At 34.6% G+C, this 24,320-nt stretch overlaps 1 protein-coding gene across 5 annotated transcripts in view; it reads left to right on the top strand.

Moving 5' to 3' along the window:
- The window catches only part of ZNF280D (zinc finger protein 280D), a 102,034-nt gene that overhangs the window by 6,415 nt on the left and 71,299 nt on the right, over nucleotides 1-24,320 (top strand). For all 5 annotated transcript variants that reach the window (XM_081132302.1, XM_081132303.1, XM_081132305.1 and 2 more), the window contains exons 2-4: nucleotides 16,559-16,705; nucleotides 19,436-19,501; nucleotides 19,602-19,741. In XM_081132302.1, coding sequence (XP_080988428.1) covers nucleotides 16,570-16,705; nucleotides 19,436-19,501; nucleotides 19,602-19,741 — 342 coding nt within the window. In that variant the 5' untranslated portion in view covers nucleotides 16,559-16,569. The remainder of the gene's footprint in view (nucleotides 1-16,558; nucleotides 16,706-19,435; nucleotides 19,502-19,601; nucleotides 19,742-24,320) is intronic.

Raw genomic sequence — 24,320 nt, 5'->3', positions numbered from 1 at the left:
AACTAACTTATTTTTTATTTTATTTATTTTTTTTAATCCTCAGCCGAGGATATGTTTATTGATTGGTTGCCTTCCATACAGGCCCCCACCAGGGACTGCACCTGAAACCTAGATATGTGCCCTGACTGGGAATTGAATTCACAACCCTTTGGTTTATGCGATGATGCTCCAACCGAGCCACTTGTCAGAGCAGAAAAATTTTTTTTTTTAAATTGAGGTAAGATTCACATAACAAAATGCACCATTTTAAAGTGTGTAACTTGGTAGCATTTATGAATAATGCTGTAGAACTAATTTTTTAGGGGAAGTTTTGCTCACTTTGGAAATATGGAATTTAATATTGAAATATTAAATATCCATATAGCAGTTCTCAGCAATTAAGAGATGAAGGACTGGGAAGTAGTTGAGAAGTTAGCATTAGAGTTTAATATTTGATAGCCCGCTTCTGAAAACTGATAGCTAAAACTATGGAATTTATTATTAGATAATAATTAGGAAGCAATTTATGTAGGGCTGAAGTCTAAGCTTTATGGGAAATTGGATTTTACATTATTTAAGGAGGAAGAGAATATGGAAAATCTGTAGAGTTTAAAAGGAGGAGGTGGGGCCTTGGCTGGGTTGCTCATCAGTTGGTTGGAGCGTCTTCCCCTACACCAAAAGGTTGTAGGTTTTATTCCTGGTCAGTGCACATACCTAGGTTGGGGTGTGCTTATGGGAGGCAACCAATAGATGTTTCTCTCTTTGTCTTTAAAAATCAATAAGAACATATCCTTGGGTGAGGATTTTTTATAAATCCCTCTGTTGGCTTTCCATTGCTGTTAGGATAAGGACAAATTTCCTTAATTTGATCTCGAAGGTACAGCTTTGTTTGACTTATATCTTAACCTCCTACCACATATGCCCTTGCTTCTCTTTTCCAATCACACTGATTCCTTTGCAGTTTCTCATGTTTGCTGTGCGATAGATCTTTTGTACATGCTGTTTCCTGCCTGGAATGCTTTCTTCTCTTTCCTGTGTTTCTAGTTAACTACAACTCATTCTTCAAATAACAACTTCTCACTCCTTTCTTAAGGAAACCAGTTTTGAGTATGTGAACTAGACCTAGTTTCCTTACTCTGTGTTTTTAAATTCCATGTCCATCGCCTTCATAGCACTTACCATTGTCAATTTACATCTCTTTGAGTGTTTGTCCCTGTTTCTACTACATAAACTTCGTGAGTGTAAGACTCATGTCTTAATTTTGTTTTAAATATATCTTTATTGATTTCAAAGAGAGGAAGGGAGAGGGAGAGAGAGAGAAACATCAATGAGAGAGTCATTGATCCGCTGCCTCCTGCATGGCACATGCTGGGGATCGATCCCGAAATCCTGGCATGTGCCCTGACCAGGAATTGAACCTCGAGCTCCTGGATCATAGGTTGATGCTCAACCGCTGAGCCATGCCAACTGGGCCCGTGTCTTAATTTTTGATCATCATTATATTCTTGTCTTGCACATGTTTAATAAGTATGCTTTTTAAATGAGTGACCTTCTGACTCATTGGATCTCTGGTAACCAGAACTGATAAATAGTACATCTTCAATTTAGATTTTTGTAAATTTTGTTTTTTGAGCAAATACAAAATTTTAGATTTTACCATTCACTCATTCTAGTTTGTTGAGATCTTTAGAAAGCCTTGTTTGTTGTTTAACATGCACTATACTATTTACTTATCTGTAAATTTAATCTGCACACAGTTTAGTCTTTGTCTGAATCATTGCTATGAATATTGCCCTTTGTTAAGACATATAAGGCATTGGAATGTCCTTTTTATCCCTGAACTATAACCCTAACTGTATCTTCAGTCACTATTATTATCCTTTGCATTACACACCAAACTTCGATGAGCAGGATTGGTGGTAGGGCAGGGGAAGAAATAAGGATTCATACTTTATTTTTATCAAGAGAAAATAACCAAATTTAATACATACGTATATATGGGAACCCCACATACATGAGAGAGTCAGAGACCCCACATGCCTGAGAGGTTGAAGATAGAAAGGAGGATTGAAATACACAAGATATCCTGAGCTAGGGATGAGGTAATAACACACCTTGGGGGCTTCAAAGGGTCATTGCATGATGATAACAAGAACAGACATTTAGTAAATAGAAGTTTGCCCTGCACTTATAGATCGGTCAAAAGAAGTTATCTTTGATAATGTCTTATGGGGAGGCCCTTAATTCAAGTTCTAGGTAGTTAAAGGGAGGAGCAGAAGTTTCTCTTAAACCTGCAGCTAAAATTGCCTTTAGCTCAAAACAGTCTGTATATCACAGAAACTGATCTTGGGGTATAGGTCATTGTGAACCGCCCCCAGTTCCACACTCTGAAACTTCCCTGGAAGTTTCACATTTCAGAAGTTGGGATGATAGACTGTTCTGTCATTAAACTAGTTTTAGTCTTGAGACAAGTTCAGTTCAACCAGTTGTGTCTCATTTCTGGAGGCGGTGATGTTGGTGGGCGAGGATTCATACTTTTTACTCCATACACTTTTGTATGTTTGAATCATTTTCAATGAACATTTTTACTTAAAAAACAACAACAAAAAACACTAGCAAAAACATCTTTCCCTTAAGGATTAATGTGTATTTTTCTTCCATGTGGAGCATATCCAAATCCCCCAGCTAGATGTGATTTTTTTTAAGCCCCTCAACTAGAGATTCTTAGGCTTTTTGGTTCATAGACCCTCATGAGAATTTGATGCTCCCAGAAAATGTACAAGTGTGCACAAAATTTTGCACATTTCTTCTGTGGTTCCTCTAACACCTTGTCAAGAGCTTCTGTTATAGTACTCATAGTTTTATTATTACACCTGCCATGCGCTGTTTGTATGTATTTATCATAATCCCCCTACTAGTTTCTTGAGGTAGGGATTTTTTTCATATTCTATGCAGCATTGAGGATTGGGCCTTGTGTTAGAAAATGATTGAGCGTATTATTTTTAAAGTCTTAATTGTGTACATTATGAAGTATTTTTATTGTCTTTAGAAAATCAGATTGAGCTCACTAATTTGGAGGATTGTTTTGCCTTTAGTGAGGGAAAAAACCCTTTCCTTTATCCTCTTCGGTTAAGTGCCTAGGACCTGCAAATTAACAGGAGGAAAGGTATACAAATTTTATTTAATGTCAGTATTTTAATTTTTATGTTCATGGAGGTCTTCATGGAAAAAAAAAGGCATAAAGAGGTAAGTTTAGACACTGAGGCTAATGTGTACCATTTTAAGGAAGGATGACAAATTTGCGGAGAAGTGGCAGGACAAAGGAAAAGGGGTTTGGGCTTGTAAGGAGTGGTAATTTGAAGGAAAGTAAACATATAAGGGAAACTCATGGAAGATAAGTGTTATTTTAGTAAGATTTGTTTGTGTAGACCCACCTTGGTGCTGACTTTCTGTTTCCAGTGATAATGGTGATTTTTCCTCCTGGTATGGGAGAGGGGAAGGGGAAACCTTCACAACAGGAAAATTTTGTCCTGCTTTTAGAATCAACAGATAGGGGTAGGGCAGAGAGCTCTTTCTGTTTTTTAATTGCCTTCGAATAAAAACAATCTTTATGCCAAAGTGACATATTTTGGGGTGGCATATTCTGATTTCCTTCAGGCTTTAAGGAATTCATCAGAATTTCTCCTAATTTCAGAGAATTAAAGTGGTAATTCTTTGAGTACCTACCTTCAGAGAAGGTTTCTTAAGTTAGGGCAGTGGACAGGAGAATTGAGCTTTATTCTTGGAAAGAGCCAGGGCAACTACTTTTAGGACCTGGATTTTTTCTATCCTAGTTCTGATCTCATTTGTAGGCCTCCCCCCTTTTTTTTTTCAAGACTGAGTCTCAGCCCTTCTCTGTTTGCCTATTAAGATTCCTGAATGTATAATCTTTTTAAAAAATGACATTTGAAGTTTTTGGTTTATTTAAAAAATAAAACTGTATATTCATATTCTCCCTTATTTAAAAAATAAACTGTATATCCATATTCTTGCTTATTTAAAAAATAAAAGTATGTAACCATATTCTCCCTTTTTAGGTCTCTCTATTCTTTTCTTGGAGTGACTATTTTCAGAAGGGAGTTTTCTTCTTAAGAAAAAATTAGATTCATTCCGAAATTGAATGAGCTTTGATGAGGTATGGTCTAAAGTTTCTGTGACCCCGCCCTCAGTATTTTGTCTGTAGTATTTTAGCTGCTAGTGATCTGATGTTTCTAATTGTGCATTTTGTGTGGTTGGAATATGCCCTTTTCAGAATATACGTCTGGTGTTTAACAGTAACAGCTGAACTTAATCTAAAAAACATACTTAGGCCCTAACCAGTTTGGCTCAGTTGTTAGAGTGTTGGCCTGCATACTGGAGGGTCTTGGGTTTGATTCTGGACACGGGCACGTACCTCTGTTGCAGACTTGATCCCTGCCCCAGTCTGGGCGCTTGCGGGAAGCAACCAATAAATGTGCCTCTCTCACATAGATATTTCTCTCTCTCTCTGTCTCTCCCCCTTCCTTCCATTTTCTAAAAAATCAATGGAAAAAATATCCCTGGGTGAGGATTAACAAAAAAATAAAAAATAAAAAACATACTTTTCTAACATTAGAACATTCTTAAAAATAACAGGCATAAAAGGAGATACTGATCTACTTAATGTTTGTGAAGAAACATTTTAGTAACTTAATTCCTTTATAAAATTTCATATTCAAAGACCAGAATTTTATCAAATTTTAGTTGTGGATCTCTCAATTATATATGGATTTATTGTTTAAAATTTAAGGTTTGTATTTGTGTGATTTGTCTTCAAATGCCAAAGTAGACATCAACATTCTCTGCTTTTCAAATCTTGGTAATATGAATTTCCACAATGAAATCAGTCAGTGATACTGACGTGGTATAAAACTGGACTTTCAAAACTGACTCTTTTTCCTCAAAAGATTGTATGTTTTAAAGATAACGGACATTAAATTAAATTTAATTTTCTTGTATCTCCTTGAGATAGTTGGAAATTCTTGAGATCACAAAACTAGGGTTGGAAATATTAGAATGTTACTTACAGTTGAGGATCCACTTTGAATCTGTAAAGCTCTGTTCATTTGGGATTAGAATTCTAAAATTATAAACCTCCATTTCAATATGCCACTAGTGACAAAGACTAAAGAATTGTTTGTAAAATGAAACGACATAAAGTTTTAATGTTAGTGAAATGATATGAATGCCTGATTTCTTGGGAAATTTGAGAGAGGAAACAAGTAACAGATCAAACTTTTCTGAATAATGTTTAAATGACCCTGTGTCATCCAAATCATTCCACTAAAAAAACTCTTCTAAGTAAGCAAAATTGTTAAAAGGTTTAATGTTTCTTACAGTTAGCATGTTAATCTTAGATTAATTTGAAGTAGTTGAACTTTATTTTTATATGCTATACTTATTTTGAATATAAAATTTCACTATTTGAAATGATTATATTAATTTCTTGTCTTATATTTTTCCTTTTGTGTTAAGTTAATCATATCTGGTTTTGGTGTTACCGGCTTCTTGGTTAGGAATGCAACCCTCATTTAGAACATTTTTATGATGAATAAAAGAAAGATTGACTTTATAATGTGGTTTCTTGGATTATTTCATTGACTAACACTAATTTTTAGAGTGTGAGGAGATGGAGAATTTTAGCATTCTCTATGTTCCTCACATCTACTTTTGTATTCCACTTACCACTTACTCATTTTTAAAAAGGATTTTTATAGAAATTAAAATACAGGAATGTATGTTGAATGAAAGTGTGGTTTCTTTTATGAAAATGATATGAATGCTTTAAATGTTAATTTTCATGCATTTATATGTTAGTATTTTTTAATTAGATACTTGTTTTATTTTATGAGGTTAGTAGTATATAATTTAACCATGTTGGTAAATTGTAGGTGTGTGTGCTGTGTTTATATGAGGGCATATAAAGCAAAAATTTCATCGTGAGAAATACAACTGTAATGAAGATCTTAAGTAACAAAAGGATTCCTAAATGCTCAGTTGATAACTTACAGATTCCATTATAATAACAAAGTTGTGGTCTGTTCTTCGAGTTCTTTAAAATGGGATTTAGCTTAGAGTTTAAAATGGTTAAGATTTCTTTTTTTTTTAATATATCTTTATTGATTTCAGAGAGAGGGAAGAAGAGCGAGAGAGAGAGAGATAGAAACATCAATGATGAGAGAGTCATTGATTAAGCCCGCAACCCGGGCATATGCCCTGACCGGGAATCGAACCCCGATCGCCTGGATCCTAAGTCAACGCTCAACCGCTGAGCCACGCCTGGCCGGGCTAAAATGGTTAAGATTTATTGAGTGATTTTTGGGTGCCAGGCACTGAGCTTGTGCTTTATGTATATTATCTCATTTAACCTTCATTATAACTCTGTAGTGTGTGTGTGTGTGTGTGTGTGTGTGTGTGTGTGTGTAATAAAATAAAGTAAGGCACAGAGATTAGCTAACTTGCCCAATGCCATAAAGCTAATAAGTGGTTGAGTCAGAAATTGAACCTGACATTCATTCTTCAGCAAGTTTTACTGTTTGTGGTTAATAAATGTTTAAAATATACAGTTTATGGAACACAACTAGAGGCCACTATGTTCTGGAAATGTGGGAAATTGGTTGAAACTTTTTCTCTTGTAATTACCATGTTAAGCTATTGACAGATCTGTTTGATGTTTTTAAAAAATTAATATAGTTGTTTACTGTTTTAAAGAAACAAAATATACAGTGAAGTATAAAGTATAGAGCTGAATTGAATCTTAGAGATCATTCATTTGGATTAAGAGCTTAGACCTAGAATTGTAAGGTGTCTTGACTAAAAGTTGTGGCAGTACTGGGGCTATGACTAGGCTCTTCTGTCTACTAGCTTACTGCTCTTTTTTATGTTCATACTCTATAGTTGTGGTTTGTAGAAGTGCTTGCTCTTTTCTCTTATGAGAGATTAACTAGGACAATATCTAGTACATAGCACATCTATGCTATAGTGTTTGCTGTGTACTAGATCAAATGCATTACCTTTTATTTAACACAGTGACATTGTATCTGGTGACATCTATCTATGAGTGGATTATTTGAAAAATAAAATTTTCAAATAGTTAAATTTACACCCATATGTCCATTGATTTTTTTTTGAAATTTTATTTTTGTTTAAAATATTACAGATGTCCTTTTCTCCCCAAAGACCCGTTCCACCCCGTCCCATCCTCCTTCCCAGTCCTTCTCCCCACCATTGTCCATGACCTTGGGTTGTGCATATATGCATATAAATTCTTTGGTTACTCTCTCCCCCTCCACCCACCTGCCCTCCTCCATCCCTCTGACATTCATCAGTCTCATCTATGCTTCCATGTCATTGAATCTATTCTGTTCATCAGTTTATTAAGTTCTTTAGATTCAACGTATAAGCGAGATCATGTGATGTTTGTCTTTCTCTGCCTGGCTTATTTCACTTAGCATAATTTTCTCCATCCAGGTCCCAAAGGGTACGAGATTCTTCTTTACAGCAGTGTAGTATTCCATGGTGTATATGTCCCACAGCATTTTTATCCACTCATCTGCTGATGGGCACTTGGACTGTTTCCAGATCTTAGCTATTGTAAACTGTGCTGCTATGAACAGAGGGGTGCATATATTCTTTCTGATTAGTGTTTCAGGATTCTTAGGATATATTCCTAGGAGTGGAATCACTGGGTCAAAAGGCAGCTCCATTTTTAATTTTTTGAGGAACCTCCATACTGTTTTCCATAGTGGTTGTACCAGTCTGCATTCCCACCAGCAGTGCACCAGGGTTCCCCTCTCTCCACAACCTCGCCAGTACGAGTCGTTTGTTGATTTGTTGATGGTAGCCATTCTGACAGGTGTGAAGTGATACCTCATTGTGGTTTTAATTTGCATCTGATGATTAGCGACCTTGAGCATTTTCTCATGTGTCTCTTCGCCATCTGTATGTCCTCTTTGGAGAAGTGTCTATTCAGGTCCTTTGCCCATTTCTTAATTGGGTTGTTTGTCTTCCTCTTGCTGAGTAGTGTGAGTTCTTTGTACACTTTGGAAATTAGCCCATTATCAGATATATCCTTGACAAATATGTTTTCCCATACTGTGGGGTTCCTTTGTATTTTGAGGCTGTTTTCTTTTGCTGTGTAGAAGCGTTTTAGTTTGATGTAGTCCCATATATTTATTTTTTCTTTTGTTTCTCTAGCCCTAGGAGATGTATCAGTGAAAATTCCACTATGTGAGATGTCTGTGACTTTACTGCCTATGTTTTCTTCCAGGATTTTTATGGTTTCCTGACTTACATTTAAGTCTTTCTTCCATCTTGAGTTTATTTTTGTGTATGATGAAAGTTGGTCTAGTTTCATTTTTTTGCATGTATCTGTCCAATTTTCCCAGCACCACTTATTGAAGAGACTGTCTTTACTCCATTGGATGCTCTTGCCTCCTTTGTCAAATATTAACTGACCAGAATGGCGTGGGTCTATTTCTGGGGTCGCTGTTCTGTTCCACTGATCTATATGCCTGTTGTTGTACCAATACCAGGCCGTTTTGATTACAGTGGCTTTGTAATACAGTTTGAAATCCGGTAATGTGATTCTTCCCACTGTTCTTTTTTCTCAAGATGGCTGCAGCTATTCGGGGTCTTTTTTGGTTCCATATAAATTTTTGAAATGTTTGTTCTAAGTGTGTGAAATATGCTATTGGTATTTTAATAGCAATTGCATTGAATTTATAGATTGCTTTGGGTAGTATGGACATTTTAATGATATTAAAATCCATGAGCATGGTATATTCTTCCACTTGTTTAAATCTTCCTCTATTTCTTTTTTCAGTGTCACGTAGTTTTCCGAGTACAGGTCTTTTACATCCTTGGTTAAGTTTATTCCTAGGTATCTTAGTTTTTTAGTTGCAATGGTAAATGGTATTGTTTTTTTAGTTTCTCTCTCTGAAAGTTCATTGTTGGTGTATAAGAATGCCATTGATTTCTGGATGTTGATTTTGTATCCAGCTACCTTGCTAAATTCGTTTATAAAATCTAGTAGTACTTTGATGGAGTCTTTAGGGTTTTCTATGTACAATATCATGTCATCTGCAAATAATGACAGTTTTACTTCCTCCTTTCCAATTTGGATACCTTTTATTTTTTCTTCCTGTTTGATAGCTGTGGCTAGGACTTCCAGTACTATGTTGAATAAGAGTGGTGAGAGTGGACACCCGTCTTGTTCCTGTTTTTAATGGAAATGGTTTCAGTTTTTTCCCATTGAGTATGATGTTGGCTGTAGGTCTGTCATGTATGGCCTTTATTAGGTTGAGGTATGATCCCTCTTTTCCCACTTTGCTGAGAGTTTTTATCAGAAATGGGTGCTGGATTTTGTTGAATGCTTTTTCTGCGTCTATTGATATGATCATATGATTTTTGTCCTTCATTTTGTTTATGTGATGTATCACATTTATTGATTTGCGGATGTTGTACCAGCCTTGCATTCCTGGGATAAATCTCACTTGGTTATGATGTATGATCTTTTTAATGTATTGCTGGATCCAGTTTGCTGGTATTTTAGTGAGGATTTTAGTATCTATGTTCATCAGGGACATTGGCCTGTAATTTTCTTTCTTTGTAGTATCTTGATCTGGTTTTGGGATTAGGATGATGCTGGCCTCATAAAAAGAGTTTGGGAGTTTTCCCTCCTCTTGAATTTTCTGGAATAGTTTGACTAGAATAGGTGTTAATTCTTCTTTGAATGTTTGGTAAAACTCGCCTGTAAATCCATCTGGTCCTGGACTTTTGTTTGCTGGGTGTGTTTTGATTACTGCATCAATTTGATTAGTTGTTATTGGCCTGTTCAGGTTTTCTGCCTCTTCCTTTTTTTTTTTTTTAATATATCTTTATTGATTTCAGAGAGAGGAAAGGAGAGGGAGAGAGAGAGCTAGAAACATCAATGATGAGAGAGTCATTGATCGGCTGCAGCCCGCAACCCGGGCATGTGCCCTGACCGGGAATCGAACCCTGATTGCCTGGATCCTAGGTCGACGCTTAACTGCTGAGCCAGGCCCGGTTGGGCTGTGCCTCTTCTTGATTCAGCTTTGTAAGGTTGTATGCTTCTAGGAATTTGTCCATTTTCCCCATGTTGTCCAATTTGTTGGCATATAGTTGCCCTTAATATTTTCTTACGATCCTTTTGTATTTCTGTTGGGTCAGTTGTTATATCGCCTGTTTCATTTCTGATTTTATTTATTTGGGTCCTCTCTCTTTGTTTCTTAGTGAGTCTGGCTAAAGGTGCATCAATCTTATTTATCTTTCCGAAGAACCAGCTCTTGGTTTCATTGATTTTTTTTGTATTTTTTTTAGTCTCTATGTCATTAATTTCTGCTCTGATTTTTATTATTTCCTTCCTTCTACTTCCTCGGGGCTTTTCTTGATGTTCTCATTCTAGTTCTTTTAGTTGTTGTTCTATTTCTTTTAGATGGTTCCTTAGATCTTTTTCTTGTTTCTTGAAATAGGCCTGTAATGCTATGAATTTTCCTCTCAGGACTGCTTTTGCCGTGTCCCATAGATTTTGAGTTGTTGTCTGTTCATTTTTGTTACTTTCCATGTAGTGTTTGATTTCTTCCTTGATCTCATTGGTAACCCCTTCATTGTTTAATAACATGCTATTTAGCCTCCATGTGTTTGAATATTTTTGAGTTTTTTTATAGTGGTGGTTTTCTAGTTCATGGCATTGTGATCCGAGAAGATGCTTGATATGATTTCAGTCTTCTTATATTTGTAGAGACTTGCCTTGTGCCCTAACTTGTGGTCTTCCATTGATTTAAAAAACTTTTTAGTAGAAAAATTAAGATAGTTTATTGTTAGAAATATAAAAGCTGAAACAAAAAATAATAAAATAGGAATTATAATTATGTTAGCAGTCTCAAAGTGAATGAATTAAAAAGTCTTTGATAAGTCAGTTACATACTAGACTGTAAATTTCTGAAGGCATAGACTATGAAATACTCATCTTTGTTTTTTCCCTAGAACTTAGCACATTACCTTGCATATAGAAGGCAACGAGTAGTTATTTTTGAATGAATTAATCTGTGATAAAATATATCCAACTAATTTTCCTTTTTTTAAAGTTCACTGACAAAAACCAGAAAATATAAACTGAAACTTATTTAAAGTTACGTGTTCTATGGAAATTTTATTTATATCTGAAATAAGAATAGCCAACAGTGAAAGATTAATATCACCTAGCATTTGAAAATTCAGACTTAAACAATACATTATGAGATGATTCCTCATTTTTATAAAAGGACACATTTAAAAATTACTCACAATGGCCCGGCTGGGCATGGGTCAGCGGTTGAGCTTCCACCTAGGATCTGGGCGATCAGGGTTCGATTCCTGGTCGGGGCACATGCCTGGGTTGTGGGCTCGATCAATGATGCTTTCATCATTGATATTTCTATCTCTCTCTCTCTCCCTCTCCTTTCCTCTCTCTGAAATCAACAAAGATATATTAAAATAAAAATTACTTATAATGTAATAATTCAGACTTATTCAAGTAGTAAATGCTTAATAGAATCACCATTTTACTTATTAAACTAGGGTTCATTCAGGAATGAATCAGTTTGTAAATGAGTTATATGTAAATGTCAAACATATTCAAACTTAAAAATTGAGCTTTTTATAGGAAAAAAGAATAAATATGTGTACATTTAATTTAATGAAATTCACTTTTATATTAGGTATTTTTATTTTATAGGAAGGAAAACTGAGATATAACTTACTGCATTGTCTGTAGTCACATGGTGAGTTTGGAGATAAATTAGATCCAAGAATTTCTAAGTCCCAAGTTTCATGTTTCAATATTTGGTATTACATAGAATGATTCATATAATAGACTAATATTATGTGTCAGTACTTAAGTGACAATTTACAGAAAGTCAGTTCTGCAACTTGATGGGTAAGGACTTGAGCAAGAAAGTAATTGTTGCTGCCACGACTGATGCTAGTATACGTGGCTTATGTATTGATAACTGCTTCAGGAGAAAGGATGAGAGGTAGGCACATTTCCTTAAAGATAAAAACGCTTAGAATTGTTAAAGTAACAAATGCTCACCTAAAAACAAATAATGGAAATTAAAAAGTGAGTAAAGTAGAAAGGAATGTTTTCTCACTATGCTCAGTGATAACTACTGTTATCTGTTTGGTATACATAATCACATATGTTTCTTCTATGCATAGACAACTAATTATTTCTAAAAAAATCATAAAGCTATTATGTCTCTTTAAAATTTTTTCCCCAACAATATATCCTTGATGTACAATAGTTGCCCCTTATTTGACATTTCATTTTCTCTGGTTTCAGTTGCCTGTAGTCAACCACAGTCTGAAAATATTAAATAGAAAATTCCAGAAATAAACAATTCTTAAGTTTTAAATTAAGTGCCTTTTTAAGTAGCTTGATGGAATCTTACTGTCCGGCTCCATCCTGCCCTGGGAGAATCATCCCTTTGTCCAGTATATCTGTACTGCATAATGCTACCTGTCCGTTAGTCACTTAAGTAGCTGTCTCAGTTATCAGATCAACTGTTCAGGTATCGCAGTGCTTGTGTTCAAGTAACCCTTTTAAAGTAGCCTGTTGCTGTCACAATGCCTATGTCATTCATCTCACTTCATCTCATCAGTAGGCATTGTAACACATCAAAGGAAGAAGGGTGAATATAGTGCAATATGATATTTTGAGAAAGACCACATTCACATAACTTTTACTGTAGTTATCATTGTTCTGTTTTATTAGTTATTGTTGTTAATCTCTTGGCTATGCCTAATTTATAAATTAAACTTTATCATATATATAGGAAAAAAACATAGTATATATAGGGTTTGGTACTGTCCTCGGTTTCAGGCATACACTGGGGATCTTGGAATGTATTACCTATAGATAAGGGGGAATTACTGTATTGATATTGACAGTGCCCTGTTAAAAAGAATGAGGAAGTCCATCCATTGTCTTTTGTATTAGTTTTCTAGGGCTGCCATAACTAGATAGCTTAAACAGTAGAAATTTATTTTCTCACAATTTTGGAGGCTACAAGATCAAGGTGCTGGTAGGGGTAGTTCTTTTGAGGGCTCCAAGGGAAGGATCTGTTCCAGGCCTCTCTCCTTGGCTTATAGGTGGCCATCTGCTTCCTGTGTTTTCAGGTGGTCTTACCTCCGTACATGTATCTGTGTCCTGATCTCTTTTAAGGACACCAGTCATACTGGATTAGCTCTCACCTTAATAACCTCATTTTAACTTAACTAACTCTTTAAGGACCCTGTCTCCAGATATAGTCACATTGTGAGGTACTGGCATTGGGGACTTCAATACATGAATTTTGGAGAAACACAAGTCAGCCTATAACATATACCAAATGGAAATAAATGATACTTTTATTATCAGTATACAAATAGTTTCCCTAATTTTTTAAAAAATTAGGGCTTGCCTGACTTTGCCTAGCTTCCTAGTCCATAGATTATTATATACTGTGTACCTAATGCCTATCTAAACTGTAGAGGGAAATATACTCTCAAGGAGCTCATTTTGGCCTTGAACATATAATATTTTTAATCATTTGACTTGAAGAACTTTACATAATTAGTAAAACAATATAGTTTAGAAAAGAAAGGGATCAGTTCATTATGTTTGCAGCATTTGGGAAAATGAGAAGGCCTTTTTTTGTTAGGTGGACAACTAAACATTTAAATAGTGTTAGGTTAAGAAATGATTTGTGATAGTTTTATAGAAGGAAAATTTTTTTTCTGGGCAAGGGAGAGAGACTATAATTTTTAAAAAATTAAGGTATAATTTACATACAGTGCTGTTCACCCTTTTTTAGTATACATTTCTCCAAGTTTTGACAAATACATACAGCCATATAACCACCACCACCATACAGGTATAAAACAGTTCCATCACCTGCCAAATTTCCTCTTTTCACTTTATAACTAACCCTCAGTCCTGACAACCACTGATCTGTTCTTTCTCCTATAGCGTTGCCTTTTCTTTTTTTTCTCCCATTTATTGGGGTGACATTGGTTGATAAAATTATATACGTTTCAGGTGTACAATTCTATAATACATCATCTGTTTTGAAATTTATAAAAAATAGGACCTAATTCAATAAGGTTTTTCCTTTGTAGTTCATCCTCAAAGCATTGTTTCACTCAGTATCTTTTGAGACCATGGTAGAACAGTATCTTAATTTTGAGTTAAAAATAGAAATGGCATTACTGTAATATAATAAAAAGTTACCTTTCTCTTTTGTAGTCTCCTATCAACTATCAACTCATTCCATATATCTAGTTAAGTACCACTTGTATCCATCAGTTGCTGTTACTTTAGTTTAGGCCCTCATTATTATTTCTCTTCCTTCCCCTCTTCCTCCTCCTCTTCGTTCTTTTCCTCCCTCTCAGCTTAAAGCAATATATTCACATAGTTCAAAAAGTCAAACAATCTGAAAAGACTTGAAATGGCTTAACTATAGCTTCTTGAAGAGTGCTTGTGTGCATATGTATGTGTGCTGTTGCATAATGTTCTAACCATTTTCTAATAATGTTCTATCATGAGGATTTTTGCTTTCTTACAGCTACCCTTTTCATGTTTTATTTGCTAAGTTTTATTGAATCTGTAGTCAAATCTTTTCATACCCTTTAGTAGCCTCTCAATTCAATTTTCTTCACAGTAAAACTTGGCAGGTAATCTGAAAGTACATTTTAATTATCTTTTCTTTGATCTTCTAGAGACATTCTGCGTGAAGTACTGTTCTCCTGGTCTAGCCTGGACTGGTTGTTCTCTAGGCCTACAGAACTTACATTGTCCTGGGACTTTGTGTTGAATGTCATGTTTTCTACATCTGTGTCTTCCTCTTTCTTCATTAAGACTCATGTTTTGCTGGATTCTGTAGTAGCTTCCTGAGAAAGCATGCTTTGGCTACCTTGGTGATACTGCTAGTCTTTACTCTCACACTTGATGAAAAGTTTTACTGGGATAGAATTCTATATTGAAAAGTAATTTTGATAAGAATTTTTAAAGCATTCTATTGTTTTTTAGCTGTTGTTCTTATTCTTATTTTTTATCTTTTGTGTATGACCTGTTTTTGCTCTCCCACCCCTGCAGATCTGAGGATATTCTCTTTAACTCTTTTGTTTTGAAATTTCATGATGTTATGTCTTGATACAACTTTTTTCTTGATCGTTGTTCTTTTATTAGTAGAGCCTTTCAACACAGAGATTTATATTTTCAGATCTTGGAAATTTTCTTGCATTATTTCTTTATTACTTATCCTCTACTTTTTCTCTGTTCTCTGTCTGTTAATTAGGTGAATGTTGTATCTTTGAAATTGATTTTCTAACAACCTTGTGTCTTCTCTATTTTTTTTTCTTTTGTCTCAGTTCCACCTCTGGAAACATTTCAATATTTTAATAACTGAGTTGAAAAATTTTGGCTATCATATTTTTAATCCTATTTTTTTTTCTTAGTATTACTTTTTATAACATTCTTTCTTGTCTTATATCTCCAAAGATGCTAATTATATTTTTTTCTAATATTTTTCTTGCTCTCTGCATTGCCTCTTTTCCTTAGGATTCTTTTATCTGTTTTACTGATTTTGGTCTGAAAGACAGGAGGTTTTCCTGAAATTACTGGTGCTTATTGGTTGTCTATCCATATTTAAGAGTGAGGCACTAAAATGCTTCCTGGGAACTCTGTTTGGTCAGAACATCTAGGATGGTGATATTTACTGTATGCTCTTTGTATCTTCAGGTGAGAAATTTGTCCTGAATGAAATAAGCCTCATTTTGTTCCCCATTCCTGCTTTGCTCTATGCCTGGCATTCCTGAATTCGGCTCAGTTTTTCTAGTTTATCTCGCACCTATTGCCTCTCTCCCTCCCCCAAACTGTAAGCAAAAGTTTATTTAGAAGTCATAGAGGTAGAAGAAGTGAGCCATAGAAGAAATGGGTTCAAGGAAACAAGTAACAGAGGCAAAAGAGGTGCCCTTGGAGCTTAGGAGAAAGGGAGAAAAGTAAAGGTAATATGCCTGGTGGGTGAAGAAGAGGGGGATGGGAAAGATGCCTGCATGCTCCCAAGAGGGAGAGACAGCCCCACCTGTTGCCTCTTAGTCTTAGTTTATCTCCTTTTTGTTAATACTTTCCCCCCTTAGATAATGGTTAAGTGAAATCATTTTTGTAGAATTATTCATATTCCAGGCATATGACTGAAACTCATTTTGACTGTACCTAAATTTTCTGACTGCTGCAAATAACTACTGTCAACCATTACCTATCTAGCTATATCTACTATCTACCTATATATCTACCTAGTTATCTATCATCTAAGAGAGTGAGTGATGAGTTAATCACTGTTGCTACCGTGTACTAACTACAAATATCAATTCAGAAATTGCTATTAGGATTATTAAAGTAGATCTTAAATATACTGTATATTACAAAACTGTATTTATTTTTCTTTTTGAAAATAAGTTTTACTTTCCTTTTGAAAACTAGATAAATAAGAAATGGCAGAACTCTTTATGGAATGTGAAGAAGAAGAGTTGGAACCCTGGCAGAAGAAAGTAAAAGAAGTTGAGGATGATGATGATGATGAGCCGATCTTTGTTGGAGAGATATCAAGTTCAAAACCAGCAATTTCAAGTAAGCATTTGCTTTTAGTGAAGCCAAGTTTTATAAGATACTGTTTCTAATGGAAAAAATTTATAAACTGGCTTAGAGGTACTTATGTCCTTGTTTCTCTGTAAAGAGTTGGGGATGAAAGGTTGGGTGGGAGATAAGGAAGAATTTTAGAAACAGGGTGGAGATGTGATTGGGTACTTGAGAAAGGAGGTAATGTGTTAAAATATCAGATCTGAGAAAAAGAAATGGAGTAAGATCAGCTGGGACATTGGAGGTCTTTTGTTATTAGAAGTCATAATTTTCAGTGGAGCCAAATTTTTTATTATATGTGTGCTCTTATTTTTTTTTCCACTTAAACTCAGAAGTATAGGGAAAAAAGGGTTTAGAATACTTTAAAATGTCAGAATGTACTAAATAAATTTGTGTCAGTCTCAGATAGGGGTTCTCAAATCCAGGCAACTGCCTTATTGTGGTGTCATCCATTCATAGTTACAAAATGTATAGGTGATGAATGATTGCACAATCTCTGGCCTGTATGCTGACAGATGCTTCTGATCACACTCATTTCCCAGCAATTTGTATTTATATTCTATGAAAGAGAAAGGCACTGTCTACAGCTAATATACTTGGATGATATAGCAGTTGGTTAAAACTTAAATCTTTATGGCTTTTTAGCAGAACACCTTGATATCTTTGTATATACTAGATTTCAGTTAGAGTAATTGGAATTAACATAGTTATAATGTTAAAGCAAAGAGTAATGACACCCGTTAAAATGTCCACTCAAAAATATATAGAAGTGCAGAGAAATAATGTACAAATTTTAGATTTTCTTACCAAGGCAGTGCTTAAAAGTGTGATTAAGAGACTACTTTAAAATTTCAAAAAGCCCGGTATTTTCTTCTATTGCCCCTAAACTTGTAAGGGTACTTCTATTCACTTTTATCAGCGGGAGAATAACTTAATCAATTGAATTCTCAATACCATTTCCTCTGGCAGGTTGATAATCTGTCATGGAGATTCTAAGTGGAGTGCCACTTTGATTATAAATTGAATGATTTTGTTGATAGAACATAATTGTATATTATCTTTAATTATTGTTTCTAGTCTTTGTGATTATTTTATACTGGAATATTACCATATTGCAAAATTGTTATTGAGATTCTCTTATTGAAAACATGACAGTTAAGATTCAAGTTGAATTTACACTGATTGTAGATGATTTAACAGTGTTCAACTAGAACAGTGTATATTAGTTTTAAAATAATTATGTGAAATAGGAGATTGACTCCAGTAGAATTTCTTTTCTGAACTGTTAAGATGAAGAATTTAAATGATTGTATTGTTGGGTATGTGTAGGCCGGAAAGTATGTTAACATGGAGTATGGTTTTGAATGTTTATATAGAATTGCCAGGAAGAAGGGTAAAATCCTGGGTTTTGTAGAGTACAACCACTAAAAAGTACTTTAGCAATAGTTCTTTGATGGTTTATGTAAACACTTAATTGTGAATTACTGAATGAAAATGGTGTTAAGTTGGAGCAGAGTTGTGTGTTTTTTTAATTCTCACCCAAGGATATTTTTTCCATTACTTTTTAGAGAGAGTGTAAGGGGGTTGGGGAGAGAGAAACATCAATGTGAGAGAGACACATAGATTGGTTGCCTCCCACACGAGCCCCGACTGGGGCCAGCAGATCTAACCTGCAACCCAGGTATGTGTCCTTGACTAGGAATCGAACCCACAGCCCTTCTGCGTGAGGGCTGACACTCTTAACTGCTGAGCCACACTGGCTAGGAGAGTGTTATTTTTTTAATAAGTCATCTGTAGTGCTTAGATACAGAACACTACATTTTTATTATGAGATAATAACCCTACTTTTGTGTGGCCCTTCACTTTATAGAATTATTTTATGGAAGATCTGGTTCTTTTGTGAAGAGGACATTTTAATGATGTTTGGTGTGTTTGTGCTTTTACCTTTTTCTAACCAACAATTTTAGGTATACCCCACTCTTCCAAGTTTTAGTTTGATTATTGAGTAATCTAGGAGTTACAGAGTTCACATGCATGTAAGAATTAGGAATGTTAAACTGATCCTGAAAATCATATTAGGCTCACATTGACTCCTGGTATAGTGGTAGATTTGAAACTCCTTAAGTGATAAGATACTCTGGTAAATGGTAGGTTCATTTTAGTCTGCAGCCTTTGATAGTTTCCCTTTTAGAACTCAAGAGTACAGTGCAGATAATTGAATGAGATACCTTATAAGGACACTTCAAGGCTTTTAGGGATGTGAGTGGGATATGGAGGTTGGACAAGGGTTTGATTTTGAGTAATAGGAACCTGAGTGTATATACAGCCCTATCATCACTCAAAGAAAGACATGTACTTCAATTATAGTTAGTATATGCATGTACTTTTGGGAAAGTTTTACTAATTACGTGGACTGTTTCTTTGCCATGTAAATGGTTTGACTTATATGTAGTCTGAGTTACCAGTCTTTTACTGCTGGCATTTGGATTTTGAGTTATAGTTAGGAAGGTTGTTTTAATTCTATGAAACAAAGCTTGTAATCTTGTTCCTTTAGTAGATAAAAAATATATATATATATGTTTAAATTAACTGTATTTTTAAATCGGTGATAACTTATAAACGCCTTCCAGGAATCTATTTGTTTTCCATTTATGATTTCCATTACCTTAATCTTTATTTCATTCAAACAATAAATTTTAAAATAAATATAATTTTTTATAGATATTTTGAATAGAGTAAACCCCAGCTCATATTCAAGGGGAATAAAGAATGGCGCACTCAGTCGAGGTACAGTATTATTTTACTATTTTAATTTTAAAGTGAAGTATTTTGATATTGTTGATTATATAGAAATATATTCAATATATTGTGTAATTTTGAAATACAGGTATTACTGCTGCATTCAAGCCTACAAGTCAACACTACACGAACCCAACATCAAATCCAGTGGCTGCCTCGCCAGTAAATTTTCATCCTGAATCTAGATCTTCAGATAGTTCTGTTATTGTTCAGCCTTTGTCTAAACCTGTAAGTGTTTCTGAAACTACACAGTCAGCTCAGGCATAGATTGGATATTATTTATCATTGTCAGCAATACCCAGTTAAAATTCTGGTAGTCATTCAATAGAAGCATAACCAGTATCAGAAAATGTTACCATCTTTATAATAGCTCAACCAGTACCCAAAGTAACAGCTGTAGGAATTAACTACTCAACCTGTTTCTGAGTCAGTAATATGCTTAAATTAAATAGGTACAGTAATAAAAACTGTGCTATCAAAACATGAGTAAAAGTATAACCAGTAATGAATATTACATAATGATAAACTGTTTAAGATTTTAAGCTGCGCCAAGTGTTCTTAGTTCTTTATTGGGAAAATTGTTGAGAGGCTATCATAGCTTTTTATTCTGAAATGTACCTTCACAGTTGTTAATAAAAAAACTCAACAAAAAGTACTAGTTAATGATAATAGTTAACATTTATTGAACTATTAATATGTGTAACGTTTTGTGCTAAATGCTATCTATATATAAATTAATTCCTTTTTTTAAAAAAAAATATATCTTTATTGATTCCAGAGAGAGGAAAGGAGAGGGAGAGCTAGAAACATCAATGATGAGAGAGTCATTGATCGGCTGCCTTGAGCCAGCAACCAGGGCATGTGCCCTGACCAGGAATTGAACCCCGAGCGCCTGGATCCTAGGTTGACACTCAACTGCTGAGCCATGCCCGGCCGGGCTTTTTTTTTTTTTTTTTTTAATTTCTTAAAAAATATGTTTTTATTGCTTTCAGAGAGAGGAAGGGGGGGGAGAGAGAGAGAGAGAAACATCAATGATGAGAGTCATTGATTGGCTGCCTCCTACACTCCCCCTTCTGGGGATTGAGCCCGAAACCCAGGCTTGTGCCCTAACTGAGAATCGAACCATGATCACCTGATCATAAGTCAATGCTCAACTGCCAAACCATGCCAGCCGGGCTAATTTAATTCTTAAATGTCCCTGCGAAGTAGGCACTTTTGTTATCCCTGTTTTATATTTGAGGAAACTGAGGCTTACAGAGGTTAATTAATTCACTGCACCACACAGCTGGCAAATGATAGATTTGGGATTTCATACCAGACTAACCCATAGTTCATATGTATTTGCATACATACATACATATATAACGTATATAAATGTATACTTTAAAAAAATGGGAGCATTGCCTTAGTATGACGGTTTTCAAAGTGCAGTTTTCAGGCCCCGGAGTTTCTCCTGAGACTCTTTCATGGGTTTGAGAGTCAACACTATTGTCATAATACTACAATGACACTATTTGCCTTTTTCACCATGTTGACATTTGCACTGATGATGCAAAAGCAATGGTGGGTAAACTGCTGGTGCCTCAAGACAGTGGTACTAAGCTGCATTGGTAGTTTTTGTATTAGTCACCACCATGCATTGACAGTAAAAACTATTACAGTCATACCCAGTTTCCTTGAGGAGTTATTGAAATGTTATTAATTTTGTTAATGCTCTACTTTTGAATACATGTCTTTTAAAAATATTTTGTGTAGTGAAATGGGTAGTATGCATAAAGCACTTCTGTGTCTGAAGTATGATGTGTGTTGAGGAAAACCACTTGTGTATTGAATTATAAGCTAAACACACTTTTTGAAAACAAAAGACCATTTGTACTTGAAAGAATGACTGACAAACCATGGTGTATTATTTGTTTCTGTGTAGTATCAGTGTTATCGCAAACTTGTGGTTTCAAACCACACAGATTTCTTATCTCGCAGTTTTTATGGTTTAGGAGTCAGGTCATGGCTTAGCTGGATCTTCTGCTTTAAGATCTCACAAGGCTACAGTTAAGGTGTGGTCTCTGAGGTTGCAGTCTCATCTGAAGCTCAACTCTGTTTCCAAGTTCTCGTGGTATTGGCAGCATTCGATTCCTTAAAGGTGGTCATACTGAGAGTCTCAGAATTTTACTGGCTTTTGGCTGGCTTCTTTTCAGGTGGCTCTTCCCAATATGGCTTTTTGTTTCCTCAAAGGCTGCAAAAGAAAGAGAATCCTTAGCAGGGTGGCATTAAAATCTTATGTAATATGATAGATAAAATCATGTATATCTTATCACCTTTGCTGTATTCTTTTGGTTAGGGTCATGGAGGCCATTTTTGAGTCTGTTCACCACACACAGTGAGTTACTTAATCTTGGTTATTTGGTAAACATTTATGCAAAATTGAAAAGGACAGCTGTTATGTAAAGGAAAACAGCTGGTAGTATTTCTTGTGAAGCATAAAATTGGAGCTTTCAAGCAAAAATTAGAATTTTGGAAAACTTGTATCTGCTATCATAATTTTGACAGCTTTCCATTACTAAAAGACTTTTCTGATGGGTAGTGGTATTAATAATTATGATTTTTTGATATTGTATAATGAACTCTGTCAAGCTTTGGAAGATCTGCATAATTCAAAGATACCAGTATTTTCCGTATAATCAATGCATGATGTTAAAAAACCATGCTCGAAAGAAAAATCCATTCAGAGTGTAAGACTAATAGATTTTAATGTAACAAAGTACAAAAAGTTGCGTGATGAGTAAGATTTCACATTCCAACAAACCTTTAAGAAAATACCAGCTGTTAAGTTTTGGTTTAGTATCAAAGAAATACATTTACAGTTATCCTAAATTGCTATTAAAATACTTCCCTTTTTAACTATAAGTATTTATAAGGCCATATTTTCTTTATATTTGTCAACCAAACAACATTTCCTAACAAGTTAAAAGCAGGAGCAGATATGAGACTATAGCAGTTTTTGATTAAGCTAGACATTAAAGAGATTTGCAGAATGTAAAACAATGCCACTCTTTAATTTTTTGTGTTGCAGGATAGCCATTTTTCATAAAAATTACTCATGTTAATCTACAGTGGGTTTATTATTTTTATTTAAAATAAAATTAATACATGGAATATCTCTATACTTCAACATCTCTTTTAGGTAGCAGGGATCTCTTATTACTTATAAAGTCAATGTGGCGTAGTGTGATATAGCCTAAGGCCATAGGCTTTGTGATCAGACCTGGTTCTAATTACAGCTCCACCAATAAGAAGTTGGGGCTGTATTGGGAATCTTACATAACTATACCCAGTCTATAAATTTATAGAATGGGGTATAATATTTGGTCTTAGTGCTGTTGTGACAGCTGCATGATTTAATTCATACATGTACTATGAAGTGCAAGTACATTTGAAACGTGTACTATGTAGTACAAGTATATTTAAAGTGTAAGTACATTTAAGTTTGAAAGGTGAATAACGTGAAGCTCAAAAGTGACTTGCCCAAGGTACATAGTTAAATAAATGTGCATGTCTTCTGAATTCCAGTCTAGTACCTTACTATTGTGTTTAATATTTTTCCAAACTGTTTTATAAGACATTAAAATTCCCTGTTGCAGAATTATTTTAATCAGTTAATGTTGAATAACATGTACCTGGTCTCTGAAACTGTGGTAATTAACCAGAGTTGTTATCTAGGAAAGTGTTATTAGTATTAACTTTATATTTCTGTTAAAGTACTATTTTAGAAAATGCAAATGAATATTTTCCATTTTTTTGAAGAACAAATATTTGGAGAAAATATTTATCTTGAAGTGGGATTGTGCTTGGTTACAATTAAGTCATATGACTATGGCATTATTGATTTTTTTTTTTAATACTGTATGTTAAGGCTCAAATGCACGTATATTCTGTTAGGCCTCAAGGCACTAGGAAAGGTTTGGGTTACTTCAATACCTATTTTCATAACTTATTTTTTAAACAACAGCCGCCATTTATTTAGTAACATCTGCAATTTGTAGAGGCTGTGGTAAGGAAGGCCCATCTCTTTCTCTTCTTCCATTGTTGGACATGTAGATTTTAATATTTTTGCTATTAAAAATTCTCCATTAAACATTTTTATTTTCTTACCATAAATTTTTAAAGTGGGATAGTTGTACCAAAGGTTCTGAATTTATTTATACAAAGCCTTTGGTAGCTACTGCCAGAATTTTCACACAGGAAAGTTGTACCACAACATAACCTTTACTTTGCCAATAATGAATGTTATCATTACTTTTAAATTTTTAAATGTTAAGTTGATTTCAAATGAATATTGGACTTACAGGGCAAATAATACAAAGAGTTCCATTAAAAAATAAAAGTTCTCTATACCCCTAACCTAGTTTACCCTAATGCTGACATCTCACTTATCATAATCAGGTAGCTAACATGAACTAACTACAGACCTTATTTGAATTTTACCAGTTTTTCCATTATTGTCATTTTTCATTCCCAGGATCACAGGTCATTATTGCAGTTAGTTATTTCTTCTTAGTCTCCTCATGTTTTTCTGCAGTTACTGACTCTGTCTTTCATGAACTTGATACTTTTTGTTTTAGATATTATCAACTTTAAAACAATGCCAGTTCAGTAGTTTAAAATTGCCATTGCCTTTATTTGCATTTCTTTGACAAGTAAGTTGGAAAAAAGTTTTTTATTATGTATTGGTCATTTGTATTTTGCTTTTGAAGTGTCTCAGTTGATGTCCTTTACCCATTCTTCTCTTAAAGTGACTTCTCCCTTTTGA

Source organism: Miniopterus schreibersii (assembly GCF_964146895.1).
Source record: "Miniopterus schreibersii genome assembly, chromosome: 1".
NCBI lineage: Eukaryota > Metazoa > Chordata > Mammalia > Chiroptera > Miniopteridae > Miniopterus > Miniopterus schreibersii.
This window is presented reverse-complemented; position numbering and strand designations above follow the sequence as displayed.